Below are 27,227 nucleotides of genomic sequence, written 5' to 3'. Positions count from 1 at the left end.
TAACCACTGGCCTTCATGTGCTTCCGTCAGGCTCTTTCCTTTTGGGGAGCAGCTCTAAGACCCAGGCAAATATCCTGCTCACCATGCAGGAAACAAATCTCTGCTTTAATTGCTTGTGCAATTAGTGTGCTCCTAGTGCCGGAGACATCACCTGGAAAAACACTTTGGCTAATTTGAATTTAAGCGGAGCTCTGAAATGACTGAGGGCCCTGCCGCGAGGGTCTGGGCACCCTCTCCGCGTTCAGCGGGCAGTCACGACCCCAAGCGCAAAGCTGCTGACCTGCCCCGCCCCCACATGCCCCTCACCCCCCAGAATGGAGGGGAGCAGGCTGGGGGTGCAGGCGAGGAGGCAGCCTCCTAACAGCTGCCGATCTGCCAGGCGACCGGAAACAGAGCTGAAACTCAGGGGGAGCTCCGAGGAGGCAGAATGTAATTGTCTTGATTGGAATTTTCCTGGGCTACCAGCCAATGCCGCTTCCATCTTGTCGACCCAAGCATCAAGAATTTGCCTTTCATCATACTGCTTGAGAGCGCCTTTCTCCTTTCCTGCCTCTTCAAACTCCTTATCTGAGCAAAGCACAAGGCAACCACTTTTCAAACAAAAACTGTCTTGAAATTCAGAACAGAAGGCAGGACCTGTGGGCCCCCAGGAGATCCCACAACCGGAGCAGAGAGGCGAGCGGGCAGGTGTGAGGGGCCGGAAGGCTGACCTTAAGTTCACCAAGAAGGGACCTGGAGTGAGGTCATGCTGAGCCCTGACTAACGTGGATTAAGTGAAGGAGAAGAAGGGATGAGAAATGGACAGAATTTAGTTCCTTCTTTAAGGTGTATATTCAGTCTCTGGGGAATCCCAAGATGTGTTCAGTAAAAAAAATTGGACCAGTAAACCCCTGGGGTGGGGTGGGGAGTAGAGTCTGCTACAGGAGCTGGGGCAAAGCCTCTCTCTCAGTATCAAACCCTGCCTTCTCCATTTCCTCAGTGTCCACACTTGCTGCCTGTTAGCCGGGAAGTTCTGCCCTCTCCCTGGGTGAATTTCTGTGCAGAGGGAGCCCCATTTAAGACTCCAGCCTTCCTCTTTCCTAGGCTGGGGAAGATGGACTTCCCTCAAGGGTGGATTTTGTAGCAGGACCCGGGCACTGCCCTTCTGCCCCCCTCTCTCACGGGGCCGCTCCCAGGGATCAGGCCTCTGCTTGTTCCTCAATGTTGTAAATCCTAAACTGAATAGTTCCCGCAACTTCTGCCACATGGGGGCACTTGCCCAGGGCCTCAGGGACCATCACCTTGCAAAGCCCATCTATATCTAACACTAAGTTATAGGTTCCAGTCTAGGGGATATTTTGGCTTCCATCTGTCTTATCCTTTGCCTTATTTATCAAATAATTTTGAACACAGCTAGAGGATAATAGTGCCATTTATCGAACCTCCCTGAAGCCCCCCAGATGGTTTATCCCATCCCATAACAGCCCTTAGGCCACAATCCAGGTAGAATGCTTGAATTAGCCATTCTCCTCCTGCTTTACCCCACTAGAAGATGCTGCTTCTCAGATCTCACAGATGCTAGTGGTTTCCTTTGATCCCTGGATGACTTGGAGCTGGCAGAGACATTCCTTGAGGTGTGACCTCCCCCGGGCAGAGAGGCCAAGGTTGAGAATAGGGGTCCGAGGGAGACTCGCTATCTGATCCCAGCCCCTGTTGACCCAGTGAGAGTGCTGGGAGTCTTTTTTGGATGGTGGCTGTCCCACTTGCCCCCAAGCTGGCCAGCCTGATGGGCTCCCAGAGAGTCCCAGAGCAGGTCACCGTGAGGTCCGGCCTTTCCTGATGGTGAGTGAAGCTCTTTCAGAGTCCTGACGGTCTTGGGAAGGGGGGTAGGTGGTCATCACCAGGATACGGGGGGCCTCATCCAGCTGACTGTGTGTGGGAGCAGGCTTCCCATTAGCCTTCCTGCTGGTGCTCACACAGGACAGAAGGCATCACAGAGCCTCAGGGGGAAGGTCTGCTGCCGGCCGCACAAGTTGGGCTTCGCACAACACCATGGGGCTTCAACGTGCTATGCAGTTAGTATGAATTTATAGAATGATTACAGTGCCTGCAAATAGCAGCAAAGGACCTCGAAGGAGGGCACCTTGCCTGAATTCGCACAAAATTGCCACTTGGGCTAGCGGTCTGGACATGGAAGTCCTTTCAAGACAAACTTTTCATTCTACAAAGGAGATATCTGAGAGACGTGGTAAAGAGCCTTCGATCAGGTCACAGATCTGGCTGGTGGCAGAGGCACGGCAGGCACCGGTTCTCCTGAGCACGGGTGCGCTGTGTCCATCTGTGCTGTCGTGTAACTTTGCCGAGGCCCCCCTCTTGCTCCCTTCTTGCAGCTTCTATGATAATGTGGGGGCCCAAGCAATGTCACCTCGCCCCCTCAGTACCCCTCTTGCCACGATGATGGCACCAGTCGGCTCAGCCCCCTCTCCCTCCCCACTCCTTCCACTACTCCAACCTACCTGTTGTGAACTGGGTGGTCGTGGATTGGCTCTCGTTGGTCCCACGGACGGCACTGACCCACACCTCATAGCGCGAACCGGGTCGCAGGGCCTGCACTGAGTATTGACTCAAGGGGGGCTGGAGCCGGAAAGTGGTCTTCCCACCTTCCCCGCCCACCAAACCATACTTCAAGAGGATGAAGTCGACTTTGGCTCGCGGTGGGGTCCATTCCACAAAGGCCACGGTGTCCGAGACATCTCGAACCAGGATCTGTGTGGGCCCGTCAATGACTGAATGAAAAGGACCAAATAGAAAAAAGGATTTGAGAAGTGGGTGTTTGAAATTTGGAAATCAGTCTCTCCTTTCCTCCTTCTGTTAACTTGGTCAGTCGAAGAGAGGATAGGTATTATTATCCCAATTTATAGATGGGGAAAATGGGACACAGTAAGACGAAATGGCTTTTTTCCTGAGGACATGTAGTTTGGCAACAGGGGCAGCGACATTTGAAGTCAGTTCCCCTGAATCTTGCTTTCACCAGGCTATGGCTTTTCCGTGCTGTCTCTTCCCCATTTGGGCAGAGGAAAGGTACCCACTGCTTGGGAGGCCAGCATGGCTTCCTTGTGGAGGTAATGGGACAGAGAACTGAGAACTGTGCTTCTGGTATGTTCTCCTGCCATTTTCTCACTTTCTCTGAGCCCTGAGGAAAGATCTACAAGATTGTCAGCCCCATCTAAACATCTGAGACTTCCAACTTAGTTGCCAAAGAGGATATCATGAATGTCCAAATGATGTGCTTGCTCTGCCACACCTAGAATTCAGTCAATCCAGTTATTAAGACAATACTACAACCCAACAGATTTGTATGTGGGGGTGTAAGACATGCCTTCTGGGGAAAGTTGCTCTTCTGGAAAAAAAAAAAAAGACCTCAGTTTAGGAAAAGTATCTTGTGGGCTATATTTTCCCACCTGTTCTTGCATATTCCTGAGCTAGAAGGGCACTGCACTCATGGAAAGTCCCTCAAGGTTATTTAGCATATGTCCCTCCTGAGCCCTGGCCTCTGGCACTGAGCAGCAGAGGGGAACATCACTGTGGGGTAGTGTGAGCTAGTAAAGCTCATTGGTTTCTCAGAGGGCCCACTGTCCCTGGGTCCAGCACCCACTTGGGGTCCTCTTCGTACTGAATTAGACAATGGTGGGGTAGAGAAAAGGAAGAGAATGAAGCATGGAAAGAGGAAAAGAAAGAGCTTAGTGAGGACAATAGAGAATGGTGTTGTCAACTCCTCATGGTAGTTGCACAAGGCCAATGTGTCCTTCTTGAATTACTCATTACTTTCTGAAAGAGTAGGCCCAGTGTCTATGCTTGCATTTATAATTTGACTACACCCCTCTGGCTGGAGTTTATTAATATTAATATTAATATTAATGTTCTTCAAGGATTTGGAATTGGAACCAGAGACTCAGGTTCTCAGGTTTGGAAGTGTGTACAGCCAGGGCTGGTGTGACCATTGTCTTTCATATTCACACACAAATAGGAAACATCTGATCTATCTCTGGAGAGGCAGAGAAAAAAGGCAGAGAGGGGAGTAAAGAAGGAAGAGGGTGATTTATAATAAATACATATTTGGGAGGGCCTATTGTCACTACCCAACCCAAAGCTCCTAAAACCTTTGGAATTTCCTAAGTGATAAGAGCGATAATGCCTTTTGTTATGTTAATGCGCCACAGGAGGGGCTGTCTGCCCAGCAGTAAGCCCTGCGATCAGAGGGCTGGAACTTTCAGTTCCATTCCTGACCTCTGCTACATGACCCTTTCTGCCTGTGGAATGAAGTCTCCATAAAAACCCAAAGGGACTGGGTTCAGAAGCTTCCAGGTTAGGGAACCAGAACCACATGGCTCCACGTGCACCAGGCTGGGCCCCAAATTGTTCAGGTCCTTGCCCTGTGTATCTCTTCATCTAGTGTTGATTAGTATCCTTTAATATCCTTTGTAGTAAACCAGTAATCTTGTGAGCAAATGGATTTCCTGAGTTCTGTGAGCAGCTCTAACAAATTAATCAAACCCAAGGAGGGGGTGGTGGGAGCCTCTGATTTATAGCTAGTTGTTCAGAAACACGGGTAACAACCTGGACTTAAAGCAATTGGCATCTGAAGTCAAAGGCAGTCTTGTGGAACTGAGCCTTGGACCTATGGAATCTGCTGCTTTCTCTGGGTAGATAGAGTCAGAATCGCATTGCATCATAGGATGTCCATCTGGTGTCTCAGAGAATTGTGGGGACCTCCCTCTTCAACACACACACACACACACACACACACACACACACACGCTGGAATTGGTGCAGAATTTTAGGAACAAATATACATAGAGAAGCAGAAATGAGTGACTGCGTGGAGCTTCTAGAAAGACAGAGAAGGTAATGTGAATTTGACTTTCCATTTTCTGGTTCCAGTTTTTCATGACACCCAGACGCATTCTGGTCCGAGGGTTTTACAAGATATTCTTTGTCCTTCCAGTAAATTCTCTTTTTTGCTTTAGATAGTATAAAAAAGTTTTTCTTCCTTGTTCCCAGAGAGTCTTGACTAGGACTGTTTTTTTAAACCAATCCACACTGCACCACCTCCTACTGTTTCCAAAATGGAGCATCTCCCTTAGGGTAGATGCAGTCTTACTTTGAGCTTCTCAATCAGGAAGATTGGTCACCCCACCCTCTTTCTGGGACTAGTCCAGTCTTGTTCTCTATTAACCAGCTTAGGATTTTTGGCTTAGTATCAGCCAAAATGAAAATCAGGCCATTTTAGTGCCACCTGGTTTGGAGTTCAAATGAAGTTCTGCTTCTCATATTTGGGGTAATAATATGATTTAACAAAACACATCCAGATGTTTTCAGCATGCTGAACTTAATGGTTTTAGGTAACTTGGGCCTTTTAAATTTAGTTTAATAGTGAAATGGGAGAAATGGTCTTCTAGCTGCTGTATAAGCATGAAGCCTGAAGCCTGAACCATAGATACTCAGGAAATGGGTGTTGAGTAAAAGAAATGAATGCATATCCTCTGTATCGATGTGAAAGAAGGGGAAGCATTTCAAAGAGCTGGAGCTTCTTGAAAAAAGAAGAAAAGATGTCACAGAAACTCAAATAGCCATGTAAAGCTCTGGTCTTCCAACTCTTTAAATCTCCAAGACCCTAATCAGAATGGATTGTCTGTATTAGAATATGGTCTGCAACACAGATCTGGGTCTAGCTGCAGGAGGACTTATAATTTGCATTCCCCAGAGGGCTAGCCTGGAAGAAGTCAGTCTGAGTGTCTATGAGGACTCAGAGCTTCACAGCAGGGGGTTGGTGTAGGTCAAACCTTAGCAGAAGGAAATAATTAAATAATCATTTCCTGAAGACAGCAGACAGGGTTTGGAGACAGCCATCTTTTCTGTGGCCACTCTTGGATTCTGCCCTTCTGTTGGCCACTTAGTAGTGGTGTCTGTATTCTACTCAAGTTGGTATCAGCTTGCTTTCAATTTAGGTCCTAATCTCTAAACAAACACATGTTCTACTCAAAAAGTAAACTGGAATAAATATTTTTCTTTCCATTTCTTCATGACTCCGTACGCAATGCCAAGCTATTAACTAGGACATTTCTCTTAATTGAAAAAAAATCTGCCTCGCTTCACCACAGATTTTTAAATCTGGAATTTGAATCTTAAGGCACTTCCAAACCAAAAAATATGGGAAAATTTGTAAAAATGTGGTTTGGGTAGAAGATTGAGGCAGGGTTAGACTATCTTCCCCAAGTCTGGAGGAAGAACTTCCTACAGCTGTAATGTTCTTCTCTGCCCTCTTCTGAACCATCGTCTTTGTCTAGGCTTTTGTTTTCCACTCATGCTTTCTTAATATCAGTTCACAGGAATGACTCAGGCACCTGAAACTTTCCATCCCAGAGGAAGAGCATCTATACATGTCATGAAATGTCAAGTTCCAGCATAACCTTTGGGATAGAGTTGTGGAAAAACTCTAGTCACTGGCATATGAAGAAATTTCTACACAGTACTTTTAGGTTTTGTGGCTATGGAGTAGTTTCCTCTAAAACATATTTGCAGTAGAACAGTACTGTTAAAGCCTTTGGTGGGTGGGTTCATACTCTTTTCTTTTAAAGAACAAAATCTTAAATGACCATACAAAATATAAAACACGTGGCGCTGCCTTGGTTGGAGGGTGTGTTGGGCATGGGTGTGGGTGTAATCAGAGGCTTGAATCTCCCCTTCATCCTTGCCTTGAGCCACTGCCATGGAGCCTTAGTGCTCTAATGGAACATAATCTAATACCACAATAGCTTAAAACCAATGTTTTCTAGACTGAGCATAAGCCTCAGCACCTGATGCTATTTAGTTTGGATCCAATTAGCAAAGTATGAATCACCAATCCATAAACATGGTCTCATTACATGGTGTTGTGGCTCCTTTTGTTGGCCAACTTGGCCTTTGTCCTAAACTTATGACTGGTTTTCTTAGGTGTCAATGTCAGTTTATGAAAAATAAGCTGTACCAATATTCACCTACCTCAGTTTCTGTTAACTGAAAGGAAAAAATGCTTAATTTTTGAGTCTCAGCTCCCCCGTCAATAAAATGAGAACCAAAAATTATACCAGATGCTTTTTGTAACTTTGGAGAAATTCTTGGGGAGGGCACATGCATATGCATCATAATTATTAATTGATAGTATTAAAGTTGGCCTTCCTTTGTTAGCTAAGGAAACAATAAGGCAAAATATTGCACAGTTACTGAATCAAATCTAGAAGCAATGATCTTGCATAAGATTAACTGTGGGGATGAAATAATAATCAACTTCAGCCATCACCTTAAACAGTGACCCAACCCAATATTTACTGGTTTTGAATGATTTGTTTCCGCCTGTTCTCACTTATGAGTGTGTTCTCTGAGTACATGTGTATACACTGTATACTGAGCACTCACTCTCATCAGCAAAGCGCTAATCACTTTGTGTGCTTTTTCTGATTTAATTCTCATGTCAGCTCAAAGAAGGAGGTGATACTGTTCCTCATTAGAGAGTGATGGAAGTTTGAGAAGGGTTGGATGACTTTCTCCAAATCTCACAATAGATAAGAGTGAGTTAGTTCTTGCTGGTTTCAAAGCTCAAAATACTAGGCAGTGCCAAATGAGGCCTCTTTAAGATCATAAGAAATACACTGGAAATCTTAACAGGGAATTTCCTCCATAGAGTACTCCCAGATTTCTATGCTTGTAAGGATTAGCAAGAGGGAAGATGTTCAGCTAAGTATAGGGTAGGGTAGCTCCATCTCCAAGTACCCAAATAATCTTCAGCTCTGAGAGAAACCCTAGCATCCTCTGTCTCTCTACTTTTTGGGCAATTTGCAGTCTTTTCTCCAGAGTGACCTAGCAGATAGGCATAGAAGAAGGTTTGGAAGCACTCACCAGTAGAGACGCTGGCCGAGGTAGGGGGGCTCCGGGCTTGCTCTTTCAGAGCCACCACATTGACAATGTATTCCTCCCCAGGCTTTAGTCCTGTCTGATTGAAGGATGTAACATCACTGGGGAGCTGAGCAATCACCCCTCCTTCATTATTCTGGAGGGTGGAAGGAAGGGAGAAGCAGAAAAAGCAAAAGAGAAAATCACCGGGAGAGAAAAGTGTGAAACATTGATGGTGAATTGTTAGTTAAAAATGGCACCCACATCTATTCCCTTGATGCTGACAGCTGAATATCTGGGGCCAGGAAAAACTCCCAGCAGACTCATTAAGAATCCTATCACTCTATGAGGACTTGGCAAATGGAGAATCAATTTTCAAGAACATTTCTTTGGCCTTTCCTTAGTCTATTGAGTTTGCCAATACAAATTGGTCATAAGGTGATGTCGATTGACTCTTGTCAAAGATTCAATGTTTGATGCTGCTTACAGTTAACATCCATCAGATTTTTTTGACATTATGATGAGCTTGTCTTTGGTTCTTGAGTAGACTTGTGTCTGTGTACGTCTGTGAACATCTTAACGTATACACAACATTTTTCATACTAAGACATTCCCTGTGTTTGAATGAGCTAGAGCTCTTATTTTGCTCTATCTGGAATTTCTCATGGTGTTACGCTGGATGCAGATCTGTCAATGTCTTGTTTTCCCTTCACCCAGATGAGTTAGGAGTCAGTGACACATCCAGCTATGAAGTACAAAGAAGAGAGAGAGGAAGCATGGAACAAAGAGTAACACAAAGACGAGAGGACAAATCCGTGGATGAAGAAATGAGAAAGATGAACTTGATGATGTTGGGCCCAGGATCATCTACCTATCTGTCAGTGTCTATTATGATACACTTTCTATGTGTGTCCCTGTAAATGGAGGGGACAAGAAGACTCTTTTGTCACTGCCCTTCTTCCCTATTCTTTGGACTCTGTTCATGTCACCCTGAGTGCTCTATACGTAATTTATAGCCATACCCATAAATCAGTGTGACACATGCCCCTCTGCCCTTCCCAACTCCACCCTCCCTCAGTCAGTGGCTGCAACCTATGGATCACACAGTTATTCTCTATGGCTATGTGTTTGATCTTGGCATGCCCTGGCCAAGGTCTTATTTAGAGTTTTACATATTAGATATAAAATAGGTAAACCTAGCACAGTATTTTTTCTGCCTCAGATCAGGGTGATAGGATTCTCTCTGCCCTGTTTTACACCCAGTTGCTTACCATACACACTTTAGTGGCCATTTTAATGCAGGTAAGACATATAAGAAGGTATTTGTACAAAATGCCTGCTCCGATGTCTTTAGCTTGCTGTGATATGACTACATCCACATAGAAGGAATGTCCTGGTTTAGTGGATAGAACCTTGCAATAGGAAGCAGACACCTGGGTTCTTGTTTTAAGCCTGCCACCAACTAGCTATCTAATGTTGTTTAAGTTTGCTGAGTCTTAGCCTCTATAAACAAACCAGATGTAGGGACGCCTTGGTGGCTCAGTCAGTTAAGCATCGGACTTCGGCTCAGGTTATGATCTCACGATTCGTGGGTTCAAGTCACACCTCAGGCTCTGTGCTGACAGCTCAGAGCCTGGAGCCTGCTTCAGATTCTGTGTCTCCCTCTCTCTCTGTCCCTCCCCCCAATTCTCAAAAACAAATAAACATTAAAACAGACAAACTTGATGTAAAATGAAGGCTCAGATTTTGTGACTGTGAACTTGAAGGCCTTTTGTAGCTCCAACAGTCCATGCCTCAAAGAATTTTGAAGTAAAATAATGGTGAGATCACTGTCTTGTTAGCCAAATATGTGTCATCTCTCATTAAGTCTGATGAATGACTGAAAAAATGCTATTTGATATCAAAAGATCAAGATGGGGATAAGGTATATGATTAAGCATTATGCCCCCATGAGTGCTAGTTAGGGAGAATATCAGGAGGGTCAACAAATACCAGAAAACCAGAACTAGGCAGGCACCTCTGACAATTTGGAAAAGTTTGTTCTAGAGGAACAGAATAAAAAAATAGCACTTTAAAGAAGAGGAAAGGACCAGGATACTTTTTAACTCAAAAACTAATAGTAACGTAATTTGTTTTAGGTAAAATGTTCTCAATTAATAGATTATAAAAGGTATTTTTGGTTTATGCCTCTGACCTTCAGAGATGGAGGCCACACAAGCTAACTTTTGGGGGCATCTTCTGCATGAAATGAAGCTATGTGACTGATTCAGTCCAGCTTTCCTTGTGTCTTAAAGAGAAGGGCCAGCATTTTGAAGCTTTGGTTTTCAGACTCGCATCATAGCTTGCCAAACCCTAGAGCTGAGCAGAGAGCTGGGCCTGGTGGCTGCTTCCCACATCCTGTCTTCCAAGGCCAGGCTGGTAGGCTCAGGGCCACTCTTGCCAGTCAGTCTTCACCATGCTTTTGTGAAGGATACGTTCTAGAGCGCAGACACCACAAAAGGTCCCTTTACATCCTTAGTGGCATAGAAAGAGATATTGGGTAGTGTCCCCCATGAAGCTCCTGATTCCAAGTTGAGGGTATACTCCAAATAAGGTTGGTTAGCAATGTGACAGGTGAGCATTACCTTTGGAATGAAGCTGATCTCCCATCCATCGAAGGAGAATGAGAAGGGCTCCCATTGCACCTCTACAGTGGTCTCTGTGATGGTCTTGAAGTGTAGCCCTCGAGGGGTAGAGAGATCTGGAACAATATGGGTGACCATGTCATGGCTATTCCTGGCAGGGACAGAGAACACCACCTGGGGCTTTGCCTGGATGCGATCCCTCCACACCACGGATCTGCTGGGCAATCCCAATCTTATTACAAACACCATGGGTCCCACGGGCGGAATTGGCCCGCTCTGTCATGGCCCCGGTGCTGCTCTGTATTGATGAATACCTGAGTGAGCTTAACAAACATAATCTAATAAATAATTTTTTAATGCTTTCTGTTGCATAATAGGTGATGAAAGACACCCTTTCCTTACTAACGTGGCAAATCTTGGTATTTAATATGATGCCTTTCTCAGAGAATTAAATACTATCTTTGGAGGCTCTAAGGATTCCCGAGAGGCAATGAAATGTTCCCGTTTCATCCCTGGGAAGAGGGAGGTACAGAGAGGGTTGGCTAAAGATGTGAAGCAAGCCAACTTCAGACTAAGACTAGAACGCTTTTCTTGGCCATCTGATGTGCAGTCTGAGTATTCTGTTTAGCTCACATCACCAAGTCTCAGATGGTCTATGAGTTCCATTTCACGTACATGAGGAAAGCAAAAGCACACACACACAGGACAATGGTGGACACTGGGAATTTTGCTCATTCCACTCTCTCTCTCTTTTCTGTGGTTCTCCTTCATTATTCCTCCCTTATCTCTTTCACTCACCTGTGCCTCACTTAATCTTGTTTTTAATTCCTGTTTTAATCACCCCCTTTCCTACCCCCATACAGACACACACACACACACACACACACACACACACACACACACACAGAGGCATGCATAGGTTCAGTGAGGTGGAAGTATGCTTGTCCTAATGGAGTTCCAATTACCAGCCCTGAAATATGACAGCATGACTTTTCTCAGTTCTCCAGGGAGCCTGCTCCCATTTTAGCTTTGCCTCTGGTGGGATATTCCATTGGAAAACTGACAGATTCTCATCCTTCCTGTTTGGAAGCTTCTTCAGTGCTTCTTGGTCAAAAGGCAGGTCTGATTCTGAACCCACTTGAAGGCATGTGAGGTGAGTTTACATGATTTTGTCCTTGTCACCTGGGAGCTTCCCTGAGGGGATGCCCTGAATTGGCATGATAAATGCCATGGGGGATGGAAACCTCATCACTGCATGTGCACGTGGACCAGAGAGGAGACGACTGGGAGTTGGGCCAGCCACTTGCTGTGGTGACTCATCCAGAAGCAAGGTGGGAAAAGTGGCAGATGGTGACCTGCCTCTCTGCACAATCATTGCAGATATCTAAAACTGGTTCTCAGGCACCAGAGGAATTAAAAAAAAAAAAGGTCAAATATAAACAGAGATAATTATAGGCATATTTACAGAGTCAGCATTTATAGGGGGAATCCAGTATTATAACAGTATCTCTGTCCCCTGGAAAGCGAGGGAATGGGACGATTTCTTACATCCTTTCCTCTCTGCCTGTCCCTGTCCTTCAAAGTGTGATTCAAGTCCGTGAAACCTTCAAAGCCATTGCTTCTTTCTTTGACCTCTCCCTTCTCTGAACTTTCATGGCATTTGTTATCCTAATACCAGCTTGTCTTTTGAGACCTACATAACATGGCCTGAAATCTCTTATCCCTGATTTGGTGATAAGTCCCATTTACTGACCCAGGGGCTTCTGTTTCATGGTTACTTCTTGTTCCAGTTTCCTGCTATGTCTTAAATCTCTGGGCAAGATAGTAAAAAGTATTTGGTCTTGGTCCCTGGTTCTTGGCACACAGCTTCTAAAACTTTTGGAATCTCTGGAGCAATGAGAATATCTTTTGTATGATTGTGAGATAGCTAGATATCTGATTTCCAGAAAAGCCATGGAACGATTTAAAAGATCAGAACTTTCAGCCCCATCTTCCACCCTCTGGGAAGTGGGGAGACCGGCTGGAGACTGGGTTAATTACCAATGGCCAGTGATCTATTCAATCAAGCCTACATAATGAAACCTCCATAAAAATCTCTAACTGTCAGGGTTTGGAGAGTTTCCAGGTCGGTGAATGCATTGAGGTGCTGGGAGGGTGATGTGCCTAGGGAGGACATGGAAACTCCACCTCCATCCCCCACACCTTGCATCTCTCTTCCCTTTGCTTGTTCCTGAGTTGTATCTTTTATAATAAAGCAGTGCTGGTAAGTCTAGCACTTTCCTGAGTTCTGTGAATTTCTAAGGAATTATCAAACTTAAGGAAGGGTTGTGGGAACCTCTTGAATTACAGCTGATCAATCAGAAGTGCTGGGGACAACTTTGGACTGGTGACTGGTACCTGACGGGGCAGTTCTGTGAGATGCAAGCAGTAACCTGTGGGATCTGACACTAACTCCAGGTAGGTGGGGTCAGAATTGAAAGTGATTGGAAGACACCCAGCTGGTGTCTGAGATTTGAAGAAGCAGTATTGGAAAAGATGATTTAAGAAATCAGAAGTGTATAAAGAAAAAAAAAAATAACAGTGTCTTCCTCCCTTCTTCTTCTTCTACTCTTTGATGTAGCCAATGTTAATAGTTGGTATGCAAGCCTTTGAAAAAGTTTCTGTGCTTAAATAAAATACATGTAAAATACAGATATGCATCTATAGGAATTTTTCCCCATTCTAAAGACAAAAGAAAAATGATTGCTTATGGAGAACAGTTTAGCTGGCCTCTGCCCCTGTCTCCACCTTTTTTTCTCTCCACTGAATCTTTCTAAACTATACTCTAGAGTTTCAACTTTTATAATCAAAATGGACTATATTTTGCTAAACAAAAGACCATGAAGAAATTATGCCACTTCTCTCTGAGGAGAAGTGGGTGTTGTCAGTGTGGTTTTAAATAAGATTTTTTTCCCCACTCTGCTATACACTTACCATCTGTAACATACCATTTAGCACTTGCTTATTATACGTCCTATTTCATATCTCCTCGTTTTGAATCCCTAACGAGATTCAAAGTCTGTATAAGCCTCATACTTTCTTTGACTTCTAATCAGACTCAAGCTTATAACAAGTCAGAACTCAATAATTGGTTTTTTTTCCTTTTGGTTCTATAATTGATGGGAGCTGCCTGCATTTGGAAATTCTCTTTATCGGAAGTGCCTTTTTAATGATTTACCCTTTTCTAAGTGAATCACGTTGTTGGGAGCCCTTTCCCTCAAGAACAATAATTACTGCAGGCATCCCCGAAGAATTAAGAAAAGACACTACTACCATGAATGCCCATGATCTCATGTAAGAGAAAAGAAAAATGAAGTAGGATGGGGAAATGTTACGTACGGGTGGCCACCTTGGCAGTGATGGGAAGGCTGAGGATGTTGCTAATGACAGCGTAGACGCTGATGTTGTAGGTGAGACCTGGCTCCAGCTCCGTGATGGTGACACCACTCCAATCTCCAGGTACCCGCTGCTGGAGCTGGAGGCCCCCCAGGGCCGTCGGCTGGTAAGAGATCACATATTCCGTCACTGCCATCGGCCCGTCCCATTCCAGCTCAATGGACCTGTCGCTGATACCAGCCACTCGCAAGTCCTCTGGAGGGGCAACTACCGGGAGGCAATACACAGATAGCATGAGCTCAGAGGACTGCCTTCCCCATCCTGGACTCAACTTTTCCCCTCACATCTCACCCCACATGCCTGTCTGTATGTTCTACTCCACTCACTGGCTTTGAGTGATTTGTAACCTCCTTTGTGGGCAGTTTCTTGTCTTTTTTGTGCTTTGTATTTCTATCTCCATAGGGTTTTGAGTTAGAGGTGTCCTGGAGCTCGCTCTTGCTGGCTTGTGAAAGTTGAATGTCAAATTTTCAGGAAGTTTTCAAGACAGTTGTTACATATAGCCATCGTTAAAGATTAAATGTTATAAATTTACAATTAAGCAAATTGGATTAAAAACAAGGGTCATAAATACTCAAAACTCATCACTCCCAAGTTATTTCACTAAGTTTTACTATTATGCATGTCCTTGAACTAGATTATGTGTGTTGTACCTCTCTGGTGGAAATACTGTATACTTGTATTCTACTGCAAAACTGTTCCTGACCCCATGTTTAGTGATGTATGTCATGTTGGTATTTTGACATTGGCTGTGGAAGGAGTATTTCCACCATGGACACTGGCAAATGCTACAAAGCCAGGGTTTTAATTTTTTCCCAAAGAGAGTTAGTTGTTGCATATTTAAGAGCACACTGCTGGCCTACATTTCTGGTAGTGTAATAAGTGTATGTCACCAGATCACCCTGGGAACCAATATTTGATTTGGCAAGTGGGAATAAAGCCTTATGCCTGGTTATCTTGCAAAATATAGAAAACCAAAACAGTAAGTCCTGGATGCCATGGACTGATGAAAGCATTCAACAGCCCTTTATCATATTATTTTCCCTTTTTATTTTTTATTAAAAAATTTTTTTTAATGTTTTATTTATTTCTAGGAGAGAGAGAGAGAGAGAGAGAGAGAGAGAGAGAGACAGCGTGAGCAGGGGAGGGTCAGAGAGAGAGGGAGTCACAGACTCTGAAACAGGCTCCAGGCTCTGAGCTGGCAGTCAGCACAGAGCCTGACGCGGGGCTCGAACCCATGAACTGCGAGATCATGACCTAAGCGAAAGTCAGACACTTAACCGACTAAGCCACCCAGGCGCCCCTATTTTCCCTTTTTAAAAAGACCATTTAAGCTTCAAAAGAAATGTAACTTGTATTAAACTAATTTTTATTAGTCTGGATCTTGGGGTTGATGATAAAGAAGCATTCTTTAGGGCTTTGATTTTTCTCTCTTGTTCCACTTCTCAAATGTTACTCAAAGCATCATCCAAGAACTTCATTGACATAGTCTTTCATGTGTGGTTCCCTTAGGAAGTGAAGACTCACCACTAGTGTGAGTATTAAATAAATGAACCTTTGAAACCAATTGGGGGTGTGCCTGTCATTGGACTTGCTCAGAGATTAAATTACAAAATTGGGACAATATTTAAATAGTTGTAATTAACTTATAAATTTACATGTAGTGAAGACTGTAGTTAAAGAGATGCTGTTGGCTTTGAGTCTCTCCTCTGAATGTTCTCACTCTTTCACCTCCGCAAAAGCATAAGACGGAGCCAGCTGCTATTCACAGGATCATGTGAGTGGAGAGCACTCTTGTGCTCACACATGTGCCCCCAGCTCCTCGGCAGAAGCAGAAATGACAAGCCCTTTAACTCAGACTCATGGGATGGAAATTACGAACATATATTTGCAGTGTTGGGCATTTGCTTTGACTATTTTTGCCCCAAACTACTCATTGTATACAACGCTCTAGAAAGCAGAGCTCTCTCTGATTGAAGATGGTGAATGCTGACTGAAACAAAATAAACATTCATTTTTTTTAATTTATAAGACTGAATATATGTAAATGAGAATTCAATAATTAAACTTCAAACGATCATTTATAAGCTTATATCATTTCTAATGCTGACACTATTAAAGCTTTGAAGAGCACTAAGAACTCTGGAGATAGCCTGTATGATGCATGTCAGTCCTGGACCAAGGGAAGATGATTTTATATATAGAATGCGTCAGTGCTTTGCATAATTATATCGAACACTTATTGTATACCAAGCACAATGCTAAGCGCTCTTATGTGGATTATCCCTTTTCATTCTCTTACCAACACAATGAGATAGGTAGGTATTATTATTATCCTTATAGGATGAAGAGATTGGCTCCCACAGTCAGCAAACACAGAAGCTAGGATTTGAACCAGGCATAATGGCTCTAGAACCTCTTATCCAGTAAACAATTATCACTCTACATTTGACCAGCATTCCCCGGTCTATAAGACATGGTCAGACATACTATCTAAATGAAATGTTAAAAAGTCCTTTAATGGCAGCCTTATGAGGTAGATTGGGTAGATATAATTGTCCCAACTTTATAAGTGGAGAAACTGAGGCCCAGGTTAAGGGACTTGCTAAAAGTCATAGAGTTGGGTAAAAATTGATTCTCAAATCCAGATCTTCTATTCTTAAGAGTTTCTTTTCCCTACAATTTGTAGGACAGATTATGTACTGTGCTGGATGCCTTTTTTCATTTACACACAGCCATCTAAAGCAAACTGCAGTAAAGCAGGGTTCAGACTATTCTTTAGGATATGAATTCCAGACTGGCACTTATCCTAGAGGTAAGAAACTTATTTTAAAAAGGATTCTCTACTGCTTGCCTCTTGTGATTCAACACAATTGATTCCAGGTTTCCTAAGTGGGATTTCTCCTGTCATAGTCTTAGAAATGGTCATACCAAATTTCAAGTCATCAATGGCTCCTAGAGCGCTTGGGACAAGTCAGTGTATTCCTTTTTGGTTACTTCTTTCAGAAAATAAAGCTAATAGTGATCCAAGCAGAGAATTTTGGGATGTTAAAGTAAAAAGAGAATATAGAAGGATTTTTTGTCTTGACAGCTTAACTTGGCAAGTTTTTTTTTATCTTAAGACCTGAGCCTGGTGGTAAACTTGTGATGAGAAAGCAGCAATGGTATCGTTTGTGGAGGAAGTGCTCTTGGGGGTCATGGATCAAGACCACCACCACTCATTCTATAACTTAGCAGCAGCTATATACTTGGGTGTCAGTATTCTCATAAAATGAAATGGTATTTATTGAACTTTAATAAACACTGTACAAGAGCCATATGCCTTGATTCAATGAGTTTAAGATGGAAGCAAAGTGTTCATAGATAGTCTTACTTTCTTTGGGATTCTGACTTTGCACTTTGGGGAAGAGCAGGCAATTAAAAAGGAATAAACTGTGGCTTGAAGAATCACAGTTGCTTGTCTGCAAAGATTCCATGCTGTTTACTTTTTAGATCTTGCCTCAGTTGTGCACATATGTGGTGAGAACAGTTGTCATTAGTTCCACGAAGTGTCTCACTCCAAGGAGCGAGTAATTTCAGGTACCAAAGGTTGGGCTGGCTGCAGTACAGGCAGAGGCCGAGGCTGACATTGATGGATCTCCGCAGGTCTGACTGAAGTCCAGAGAATGGCAATCTGGATTGTTTCAAGTCCCTGCTCTGGTGGTTCTTTAATCCTGCTGACTCATAGGGAGTTTGGGCCAGCTCACTGGACAGATTCTGTGATAACCTCCTTTACTGGTGCCGACATGGAAAAATGGTTTAACATGCTTTTCTATCCCACCTCTAACACCTTAGAAACTCATTTGACAGGGCTCAGCTTCCCTATCAAAAGATTATTTCTTTATGCATGTGGCTCTTAAAATTTTTATTTTTCAATTCCACTCTACATAGCATCCTGGAGAGGATTAAAGAGTGCTAGAAGTTGGTAGGAGACCAGAGTTCTCATTCTTTCTCCGCCATTAATTAGCGGTCTGGCTCTGGAAAATTCCTCCTGTCTCTGTGGACTGCTGCTTTTTAAATTTGTAAAATGAGAAGCCCAGTGTAGCTTTTTTCTATAGCCTGTTTTGAGTGCTCATATTCATGCATTTTTTTCTTCTATTATCTTCACATGGCCACAGAACAGAGGCGGAAAGGTTGAGATTTTTGTCCCATGGCATGCTATGAGCAAAGATCAAGGCTCAGAGTCAAATATAGTGGCCTTGGCGACACTATTCAATTGTATCCAAGCTCTCGTGGTCTAGTGGGCTCAGAATGAAGCCCACACAGTGGGCAGCTCTTTGCCGTGGCCTTGCCGAAGAGAAAAGAATGACACACGCAGGGATATATTTTGTGGCTCTCCACGAGTTCACCTTCCCCGTTCTCTCTCCTGTCTTCCTTCCTGCTGGTGAGAGAAGCAGTGATGCTGTGGTGTGTGCATCTGGCCAGAAATGGCAAACAGTGGGAAAATAGCCCCCTCTCCCATAGCCTTTTCACAAAGAGCAAGCAAAGTAGCACTTTAGATAATGACCTAGATACTTCTCTGGAAGGGACCTGTGGTGTTTGGTTTGAAAGGCAGGCGTTGAGTGCAGCACCTCCTGCAACGAGTGGTGGCTCCAGGGTTGCTATAGAAACAGGCAGAGGTTATGCAACTGTCCTTCCTCAAATGCTTTGAGAACCTATAAAGTAATTCACCTGGGCCTCCGGAAGTCTTCTTCAAACTGCACAGAGATAACACATTGGAGGTAACGTGTGTTCATGTTGGAGTCAACCCGGCTGCAGTTATGACAGGAGCTGTTGAGTGTTCCCTGAGGAGCCAGGTGGGTTTATTTCCCATTCAGTCTGAATCAGTATCAGATTAAGATTTTGTTTGCAAATTGACCCATTCCTGTAGACAAGCAGGGTCAAGAACATGGCAGGTATGTACAGCCCAGCAAAGATCTATTCTATTAAGAAGCATATGGGCTACAGAATAGCCATCCATGGCAATGTCTCAAGCTGACCCTTAGCATCCTCTGATGGGGCCTCCTGGAGCCTTGCCCTGCCCTGTGGATGAAATCTAAGGCCATGTTTCAGCCTCCCATTCTCAGCGACTACCTACTGACTTTGGATTTAAACAAGGCTTGCCTTCGTGACGGGGCTTAACTTCTGCTTGAATTTTCCTCTGGAACAATTGGCATAACAGCCATTTGTGTTTTTAGAAAGATATTTTGGTTCAGTAAACAAAATTAGGAGCTCAATGAGATAATTGAATATAGAAAAAATGAAGGAACATGAAAAGATTTTTTTCCTAAACAGTGTGTTATTGCTTTGTTGTTGTTGTTGTTGTTGTTGTTGTTTTCATTACTGCCATTGTTCTTTTGAGAGAATTTAAGTTGAAGTCACAGGTGCAGGAAGCTTTTCCAACTAGTCTGTTTATCTGGGTGGGGATCCACAGCAATGCTGAAGAACAAAAAGCTACTGAAGCTGACCTTCCAGGGGCTGGCCCATCAGAAGGTTTAAAAATATTTGTTATTATTTTTATTTTAAATCTTCCCAATGGGTGATCTGAACCATTGTTAAAGATTCAATCATAAGTGGAAAGGGTCAAGATCAGTCACTTAACCTGCTATGAAAACAAAATGTATTGGCAGGAGTCACTGATCTAGTTACAAGAGGAGGAACAATACAAGTGAGATGATGGAAATAATCTGACTTCAGGTGGAAAGAACTAGCTCCAGTGAGATGTTAGTATTTTTTTCCACTGTTAGACTTAGATCTTCATTTCAGGACATCACCTTTGTATCAGTTTCCCCAAGGGAAGACTTCAGATGGGGCTGGTTCCCATTCACTCAATGTCATCTGGTACAAAGCGAGTCACAGCCTTTCAATATTCTGTACTAACTATTAGAATGTGAATTGTTGCTTGATGCCATTAGGACTTTATTCCTGTTTACATTTCATTTCTTGCCTATAAAGACTTTTTTTTTCCATGTGGACACTAGATCATTTCATAAATGAATAACCCCTGGCAATACATAAGTTCTGAAATAACCAGAGTGCTTAGTTAGTCTGTGCAGCAACACTGGAAAAGAACATGTCATTGGAATATAGCAACAGGCGAGGGGCATGTTTTGGGACAGATGGAGCTCATGGAAGCCCTCTGAGTTAGAGAGCAGCCAGTCCCATGGCATGACCTTCTGCTTTCTTCCACCTCAAGGACAGTAGAATGCTGTCACCGTTATCACCATTGTCATTGTTCCAGCCTCAAGGGTAAGATCCAACTTTCAGCCAAACTTGATCTTTCTTGGTGTCTGCCCTTTCCCTCCTTAAATCTGCCTCAATCAACTGTGATTAATTCGAGAAATCAGCTCTCTTGTAAAGCCAATGAGCATAACCCAATGGGGAGTTATTTTGCATGAAACACACCTTCCCTCCCATCTTCCCGCTTCCAATGAGTTTGCCAAATGCCCCACACCGCTCCCCTTCCTACATCCCTTCCTACCTGCCGAGCAGTCAGGGCCCTGGTAGCCCTCTTCACAGAAGCAGAGCCCCTCTTGGCAGTGTCCTCGCCCACTGCAGGCATTCAGACACCGCTGCTGGCCGCAGTCCTCACCCACGTAGCCCTCTTGGCAGAGGCAGGTGCCATTGACACATCTCCCCTTCCCTGAACAGTCCCCAGGGCACCGCAGCTCGCTGCAGTCCTCGCCCGTGTAGGGCTCTTCGCAGACACACTCCCCGTCCACACAGAGCCCCCGGGAGCTGCAGTCGGTTGGGCACCGGAGCTCTGAGCAGTCGCCTCCGCTGTACTCGCTGTCGCAGATGCACTGGCCATCCACACACACTCCCCGGCTGGAGCAGCCCAGGGGGCAGTAGGGCTCAGAGCAGTTCTTGCCGATCCAGCCTTCATTGCAGATGCAGCCGCAGGACTGGAGGCTGAAGTTGCCATGGCCGCTACAGTGAGGGATATAGTCCAATTGTCCTGGAATGGTCAAGGAGAAGGTCAAAGGGCAGCACTGGCACCTCTGGTAAGTGGTGTAGGTGTGGGGTGGGGGGCAGCGGGCAGAGAATGTTACTGACAGCGAAGCTTCACCCAGTTTGGTACATAACAGTTGCATAAATATTTCCCCTCAACCTGGGTTGTCCGTGCCTAGCACCATGCTGGGGGCAAGGATGGATGAGATCTGGCCCCTTGTCCCCTAGGAGCTCACCTTCCATGCTTCTTAGCTTGGGTTCCCTAGAAGTAGTCCTTGGATGAGGACTCAGGTCAAGGGGACTTATGAGAAAGTGCTCCCAGGAGAAACTGGTCAGGGAGAGGGGAAGGTGAGGCAGGGAGGAGCCAAGCCACAACCCAAGCCTGTGTGAACAAAGTCCCAGGGAGGATAACCTGGGTCTAATCCTGCAGGATACTTCAGCCATAGTGCAGGTCAACTTCATTATGGCTTAAGGGCTGTCCTGGGGTGGTGTAAATGCTCATCTTCTCTGGGATGCCAATGAGGTTCCCTCAGACCAGGGATAGTCCCTGACAAAGATGCCCAGGAGCTGACTGTGGGGACTGATGGAGACCCAAGGGGATGTAGGGTGAGCACTGAGTCAGCTACGCAGGGCAAGATCATATGTGCTACAGACCCGTCTTGCTCCCTCTCCTTCCCACCATCTGACAACCACTGCTCATTTATCACAGCTCTGCACCAAGGTAACTTCTAAGGCTTCCCATAACTTCGGTCTCATTTAGTTACTGTTCGCTGTGATCTTTTTGGATTCTATGGGTATCTCTGTCCTAGCCTTTACCACATGCTAACTAACTACAGGGGTTGATTTATCTGTCTAGCATGAATCAAATAAACTAATTAAGCAAACACAAGTCCAGTACCTGCTTGGCATGCTTCTCTGCACTTGGCTCTGGGGACGTGGGGTCAAGTAAGTTATATCCTTTTTTTTAACTCTGCCACTTTATGTCACCCCGTGGTCTGAAAGGACACCACACTGACACTGTTTAACACATTTCTTGCTTGTAGATTTTTCCACATCTGCCAAGGAGCCTGAAGCAAGGCTGGTAGAAAGTCCACTCAGCCGCTGCCCAGAGTTCATGTCCATGAACACCTGTGGCTTTCCCCATATTCCTCAGCTCTGCTGAAAAGGCAATTAGTCTGAAAGTTCTCACTGAAGAATGGGAAGAATGGGAAGCAGGACAACAGGACTTTCTCTTCTGTTTCATAATTGTTCATTTACAGTTTTAGTTTTGAGGAGGAGAAAGAGGTATGAAAACTTGTGAAATATTTCACTACTCAAAAGCCTCCCCTATTCTTGGGGTGTCTGCTACCCTCTCGACATGCTGGCCATTCTTCTGTGTGAAGGCCTTGACATATCAGATCTTGTAGAGGTGAAAACTGGAACCCAAGTCAGTAATGACAAATCCCTCTTCTCAATAAAGAGTGAATGGCCTGGGTCTATGATACCTGATGGGTGAGAGGATTGAGCACAAGGTCTGTATATTCAGGGTCAGCTGATAGCTGTTGCCTACGTGGTGTTTGCCAGAAGCCAGGCTTTCATCTGGCGAGCCCAAATCTTATATTAAATAACTCCTGCCATTCTAGTATAATCAGCATTTTTAGGTGGGGAAGGAAGGCACAGGCTAGTTTCATAACTTGCTTAAACACCAGGTAGTAAGTAGAAGAGCCAGGATTTGAACTCAGGGAGTCTGGCTCTGAAGATGTAATGACTTCTCCCAGAGAGGTCAAGTTAGTAATTCGTAAATGTTTCCAGTCAGGATGTGGGTGAGGTGAGAGGTAAATGTCTCGGACACTCAGCATTTGGGGGTGTGGATAAGCTCTGTGATTGTATGTGAGTACGTGTGTGTGTGTGCATGCACACTTGTTTGTGTGTGTGGAGGGGGCCAAGACCTCTATCTTGCCGGAGAAGATGGGGACAGGTCCTCTGAGACCTTAATGACTATCATTGACTCAGATGGGAGAAAGGCTGTGACGGAGAGAACAGAGCGCCTGCATTCTCTAGTCCCCGAGGTTAACATGGATAGATATCAATTCAACAGCCTGAGAAAACCAAAGATGAATGAAGACAGACATCAAATTCCCTGCTCGCCACAGAAGTTGCTGGGCTGAACCGATGTACCATTACCTGACTCATCCGCCCAAAATCAGGTTAATGTATTTCAAACCGGCTGAGTAGTGGAGAGAGTCCCTGCCCCCAGGTCCCCTGGGGAAGGACTGTGTTTAGATCACAGACATGTGAACAGAGAGCTACAGACGAGGGTGCTTTTCCCTCCGCGGATGCACTGTCCCCCCTGCACCTCTGCTCCCCTATGGACCCCCACGCACCCCCAGATCCTACCTGTGGCTGCGCTTTCCGGACAGCAGTTGTTGTTACACTGGTCCCGTAGCACTGACACCTCCCTTTCCAGCATCTCGATCCGGCTCAACAGCTCCTGCAGTAGCCGGGCCGAGCCGGCGCATGGGCAGGTCTTTTTGGGGAGGTTGATCCTGTGGGTGAAGGTGACCTGGCTTTCGTGGTCTGAGGTCTGGCCCGTGTACTCTGTCAATGCCTCGTCTTCGGCACTCACCTCCTGCTCGGCTGAGGCCTCCAGCCCAGAGGAGCAGAGGCTGTCCAGGGGCACATTAATGTTATACACGTGGTTGAAGATCATCGGCCGCTCTTTGCCGGATGTGTTGTAATTGGCAACACCTCCTGCCTCCTCCACTGCCTGTCTCTGGACCCTTTCGGTGGTGACCTCCAGCTGACACTCGGAGGGCTTGAACAGGGAGGCCAGAAGGATCAGGTTGACCCCGATGAGCATGTTCTTCAGGACCACCGTTTCCCCGTCCACCCCCATCCTCAACCAGAGCTCTGGGTTCGAGACCAGCCCACAGCACACCACCAAGTTGCGGGAATCTGCAAGAGAAACCACGGAACAAGATGGCCTCTGAGAGTTGTGCTAAGCGCCACAGCTGGGCACAATCCTACAAAGCTAAAGAATGGCACTTAAGATTTTCCATGGGGAGGGTGGGAAAGGACAATGGCTACCAGGGTCACAAAAAGCCCAGAGCTTTGTCCCGGAGAGGGAGGCATCTTCTTCAGGACATCTTGATTTCCCAAAAGACTTTAGAACGTATGAATCTGGCCCCATAATGGGCAAGTGGTCTCAGCAAAGAGGAACTGTGAGGACTGCTGGATGGGCTATTCCTCCAAGGAGAGCTCAGAGCCTCCTTTCACGTCTGGGTGAGAAGTAAGATGAAGGGCACCATGGAGGCTCAGGCATACCCTCATATTTTCCTACATATTTATTAGTAAGGGTCCCCACCAGCCACTTCAAAATAACTTATTAACTCCTCTAAGCTCATGTTTTCAATACAAGTTGACTTTAGAATAACCAACCAGGCAGATAATATAGTTCCAGGTAATTGTAGTTGTTAATAATCCTAGGGTACGTGTGTGATTATCAGGGACTGTGTGAGCCGAACTTTCTTTTAATCTTCTCATTAGTTTAGTCTCAGTGCTTTGTGACCACAGGGTGCCTTTCTTCCGAGGTCCTGTTTAAATTGCTAAAATAATGAATTAGCTCCTCTGCTGATTACCTAGTCACCAAGAACCACGGAGAATGATAAATTTACTATAATGCAAATCAGTTTTACAGAAATTATATTTCTTTTTTATTCCCTATGTAAAAGAGGAAAGAGGCTTACAAACTTTGGTTCTAAAGGTCGTGTTAGAGCTTCTAAGAAGATTAAAGACTGAGTAAGGGTAGCTCTGAGTCTGAGAAGGAGGCACAAAGGACGACTAACACCATCTGAATGTGCGTGGTGTCCAGGCTGCGGTGTCCACCTTGCACGTGATCTTCCTGGTCCTCAGGAAGAGAGCCTGAGGGGGGCCTCAGCCCTACAAGGGGCCTGGGGCCTGGTGACTGTCCCCATCTCATGATGGAGGCAGTTCTGCCTGGAGAGGTTAAGATTTGAATGCAGGCCTGACTGACTCCAAAAGCTGTCTTCTTGACCGCTATGCTCCATCTCCTTCCTTGAGAAATATGTTCAATTCTCCGTTGTCTGTGCTGGAAATTGTGTTCATGCTAGGATCTTCCCAGGAACCTTGAAATTAGAAAGTTTTGCTGGGGTTGGATCCAAGATTCCTTCCTCTGTGAAGCCTTCCCCTCTCACCTTTTCCCTCCTATCCCTTCTTCTGTTCCTCAGTGAGGTGAAGTTAACTCCCCTGTGCTCGCGGAGCCCTTCTGACAGCATTTCCCACACTAGACCTGTGCTTCCTTTGCCTGTTTCTCCCCACCTGGACTGCTAAATCAATTCCAGTCAGACCATGTCTTCTCTGCAGCGTTTGATGTGCGGCTAGGGCAGCAAACATGCTCAGTACATGGCTGTTGAATGAGTGGACCCATGGAAAGGTGAATAAAGAGAGAAATTAATGAGTAAATGCACAGTGAGCAGAGGGTTGAATCACTCTCCAAGTTATTTTATCTCCTTCTATTATCCTCAAGTTATTCGCTGTTCTCGTCCATTCATTATTCTCAACTGGACAATGCCTGAGGGTTGATTTTGGTAGGAGTAATCTATTAATGACTAGTATAAAAAACATGTCTCAGGGGGCCTGGGCGGCTCAGTTGGTTAAGCATCCAACTTTGACTCAGGTCAAAACCTCTTGGTTCATGGGTTTGAGCCCTGTGTTGGGCTCTGTGCTGACAACTGGGAACCTGGAGCCTGCTTCAGATTCTGTCTCCCTCTCTCTCTCTGCACCTCCTCTGCTCTCACTCTTTCTCTCCTCTCTCTCTCAAAAATAAATAAATATTAAAAAAATTTTTTAAACCATATCTCATTACTCAGCCACTTTGGTGTTATATATTGGACCATGATGTGTCCCAGTTTCCAATATGAAGAGGAAGCAGAGTAGAGCTGTAAGATCACAGACACTGGAGCCAAACCGTCTGGGTTCATACCTAGCTCCTTTGCTTTCAGCTGTAGGTAGACCATTTAACCTCTGGTTGCCTCTGTTTCTCCATCTATAAAATGGGGATTAGAGCACCTGGGTGGCTCAGTCAGTTAAACGTCTGACTCTTGGTTTCAGCTCAGGTCATGATCTCATGGTTCATGAGTTTGAGCCCTGTGTCAGGGCTCCACGTTGACAGTGCAGAGCCTGCTTGGCATTCTCTCTCTCTCCCTCTCTCTGCCCCTTCTGTGCACTCTCTCTCTCTTTCTCAAAATATATAAGTAAACTTAAAAAAATTAAATGGGGATGATAGCAGTACCTATCTTGTGGAATTATAGTGATGGTTGAGTTATTACCTGTATAATGCTTACCTACTACCTGGCATTAATTAAAATAATTGCTCAGTATTCATTGAAATAAATATAGTTTGCAGACACATAGAATAATTGTTCTGATTCTTCCCCAGTCCAAGGACTGCCCTGAAATCACTGGGACACGTGAGAAGTCTCTCTCACTAGTGGACAGCAGGAAAACCCAAACTTAGTACACCCTTGTTCATAGAAAGGGGAGTTACGTGGTGGGAGGCGTTCCATTGAGTCACATCCAGATGTGGTAAATCACCCTTGAGAATAGATGGAGTGACATGTCTGAACCAAATTGCCCACATGGCTGTAAGCTCTTTCTGAGGCTCTCAATTCGAGGTGCTGCTTGCTTTCCATTCCAGGTGCTCCAGCCATTGCCTCCCTAAAGGGCTACTTCTGTCCTCTGGTCACCCAAAGCTTCCCAGGAATGGCTCTGCTACCAGTCCCTGACACTCACTCGTACACTGAAGGCCAGCTCTCTTGCTGAACTAAAGTTGGTCTGTCTGATCCATGTTGATATTGCCACATAGCTTTTCCCCCACCCCTGGAACCTGTAAAATTACCACGTAACACCCATTGCCTTTAATGCAGCTTTTTTGCACATGGTAGACACTCAATAAATAAGTGAAAGAAGAGATGAAGTTATAAACAGAAAGGAAGGCAACTGACGGGAAAAATAAGACAGAAAAATGTCAGGTCCTACACTTAGATCCAAAACAACTACAAAAATATTTATGGAGAGAAAGTTTGGCTTTATGTGTGAAAAACACTTAAGATCTTAGTCAATAACCAATTTGCTATGAGTCAGTCGACACTGTGCTATTTGCAGCTTCTAAAACCTTTGACATTTAGGCTTAAGGAGTTAAAATACAGAAAATAAAGGACAAGCAAGGGGCTGTTTCGCTCTGTACTGCACCGATCACTGATCACTCCTGGGTGGCCAGGATGTTGAACGGATTCA

At 44.9% G+C, this 27,227-nt stretch overlaps 1 protein-coding gene across 2 annotated transcripts in view; it reads right to left on the bottom strand.

Annotated features, from left to right (window-relative positions):
- Positions 1-23,808, bottom strand: part of TNR (tenascin R) — an 85,850-nt gene extending 62,042 nt beyond the window's left edge. The window contains exons 1-6 of one of the 2 annotated variants that reach the window (XM_039242387.1): positions 23,310-23,808; positions 20,464-20,940; positions 13,911-14,174; positions 10,533-10,648; positions 7,915-8,065; positions 2,496-2,765 (exon numbers count right to left, since the gene is read on the bottom strand). In XM_039242387.1, the coding sequence (XP_039098318.1) occupies positions 2,496-2,765; positions 7,915-8,065; positions 10,533-10,648; positions 13,911-14,174; positions 20,464-20,940; positions 23,310-23,808 (1,777 nt within the window). Of the gene's footprint in view, positions 1-2,495; positions 2,766-7,914; positions 8,066-10,532; positions 10,649-13,910; positions 14,175-20,463; positions 20,941-23,309 lie in introns of those variants that run through there. The other variant, XM_039242388.1, reaches the window with a different exon arrangement.
- Between the last annotated feature and the right edge of the window lie 3,419 nt (positions 23,809-27,227).

The sequence above is a fragment of the Hyaena hyaena genome, unplaced genomic scaffold, assembly GCF_003009895.1.
Source record: "Hyaena hyaena isolate Hyena2069 unplaced genomic scaffold, ASM300989v1 scaffold_209, whole genome shotgun sequence".
Taxonomy (NCBI): Eukaryota; Metazoa; Chordata; class Mammalia; order Carnivora; family Hyaenidae; genus Hyaena; species Hyaena hyaena.
This window is presented reverse-complemented; position numbering and strand designations above follow the sequence as displayed.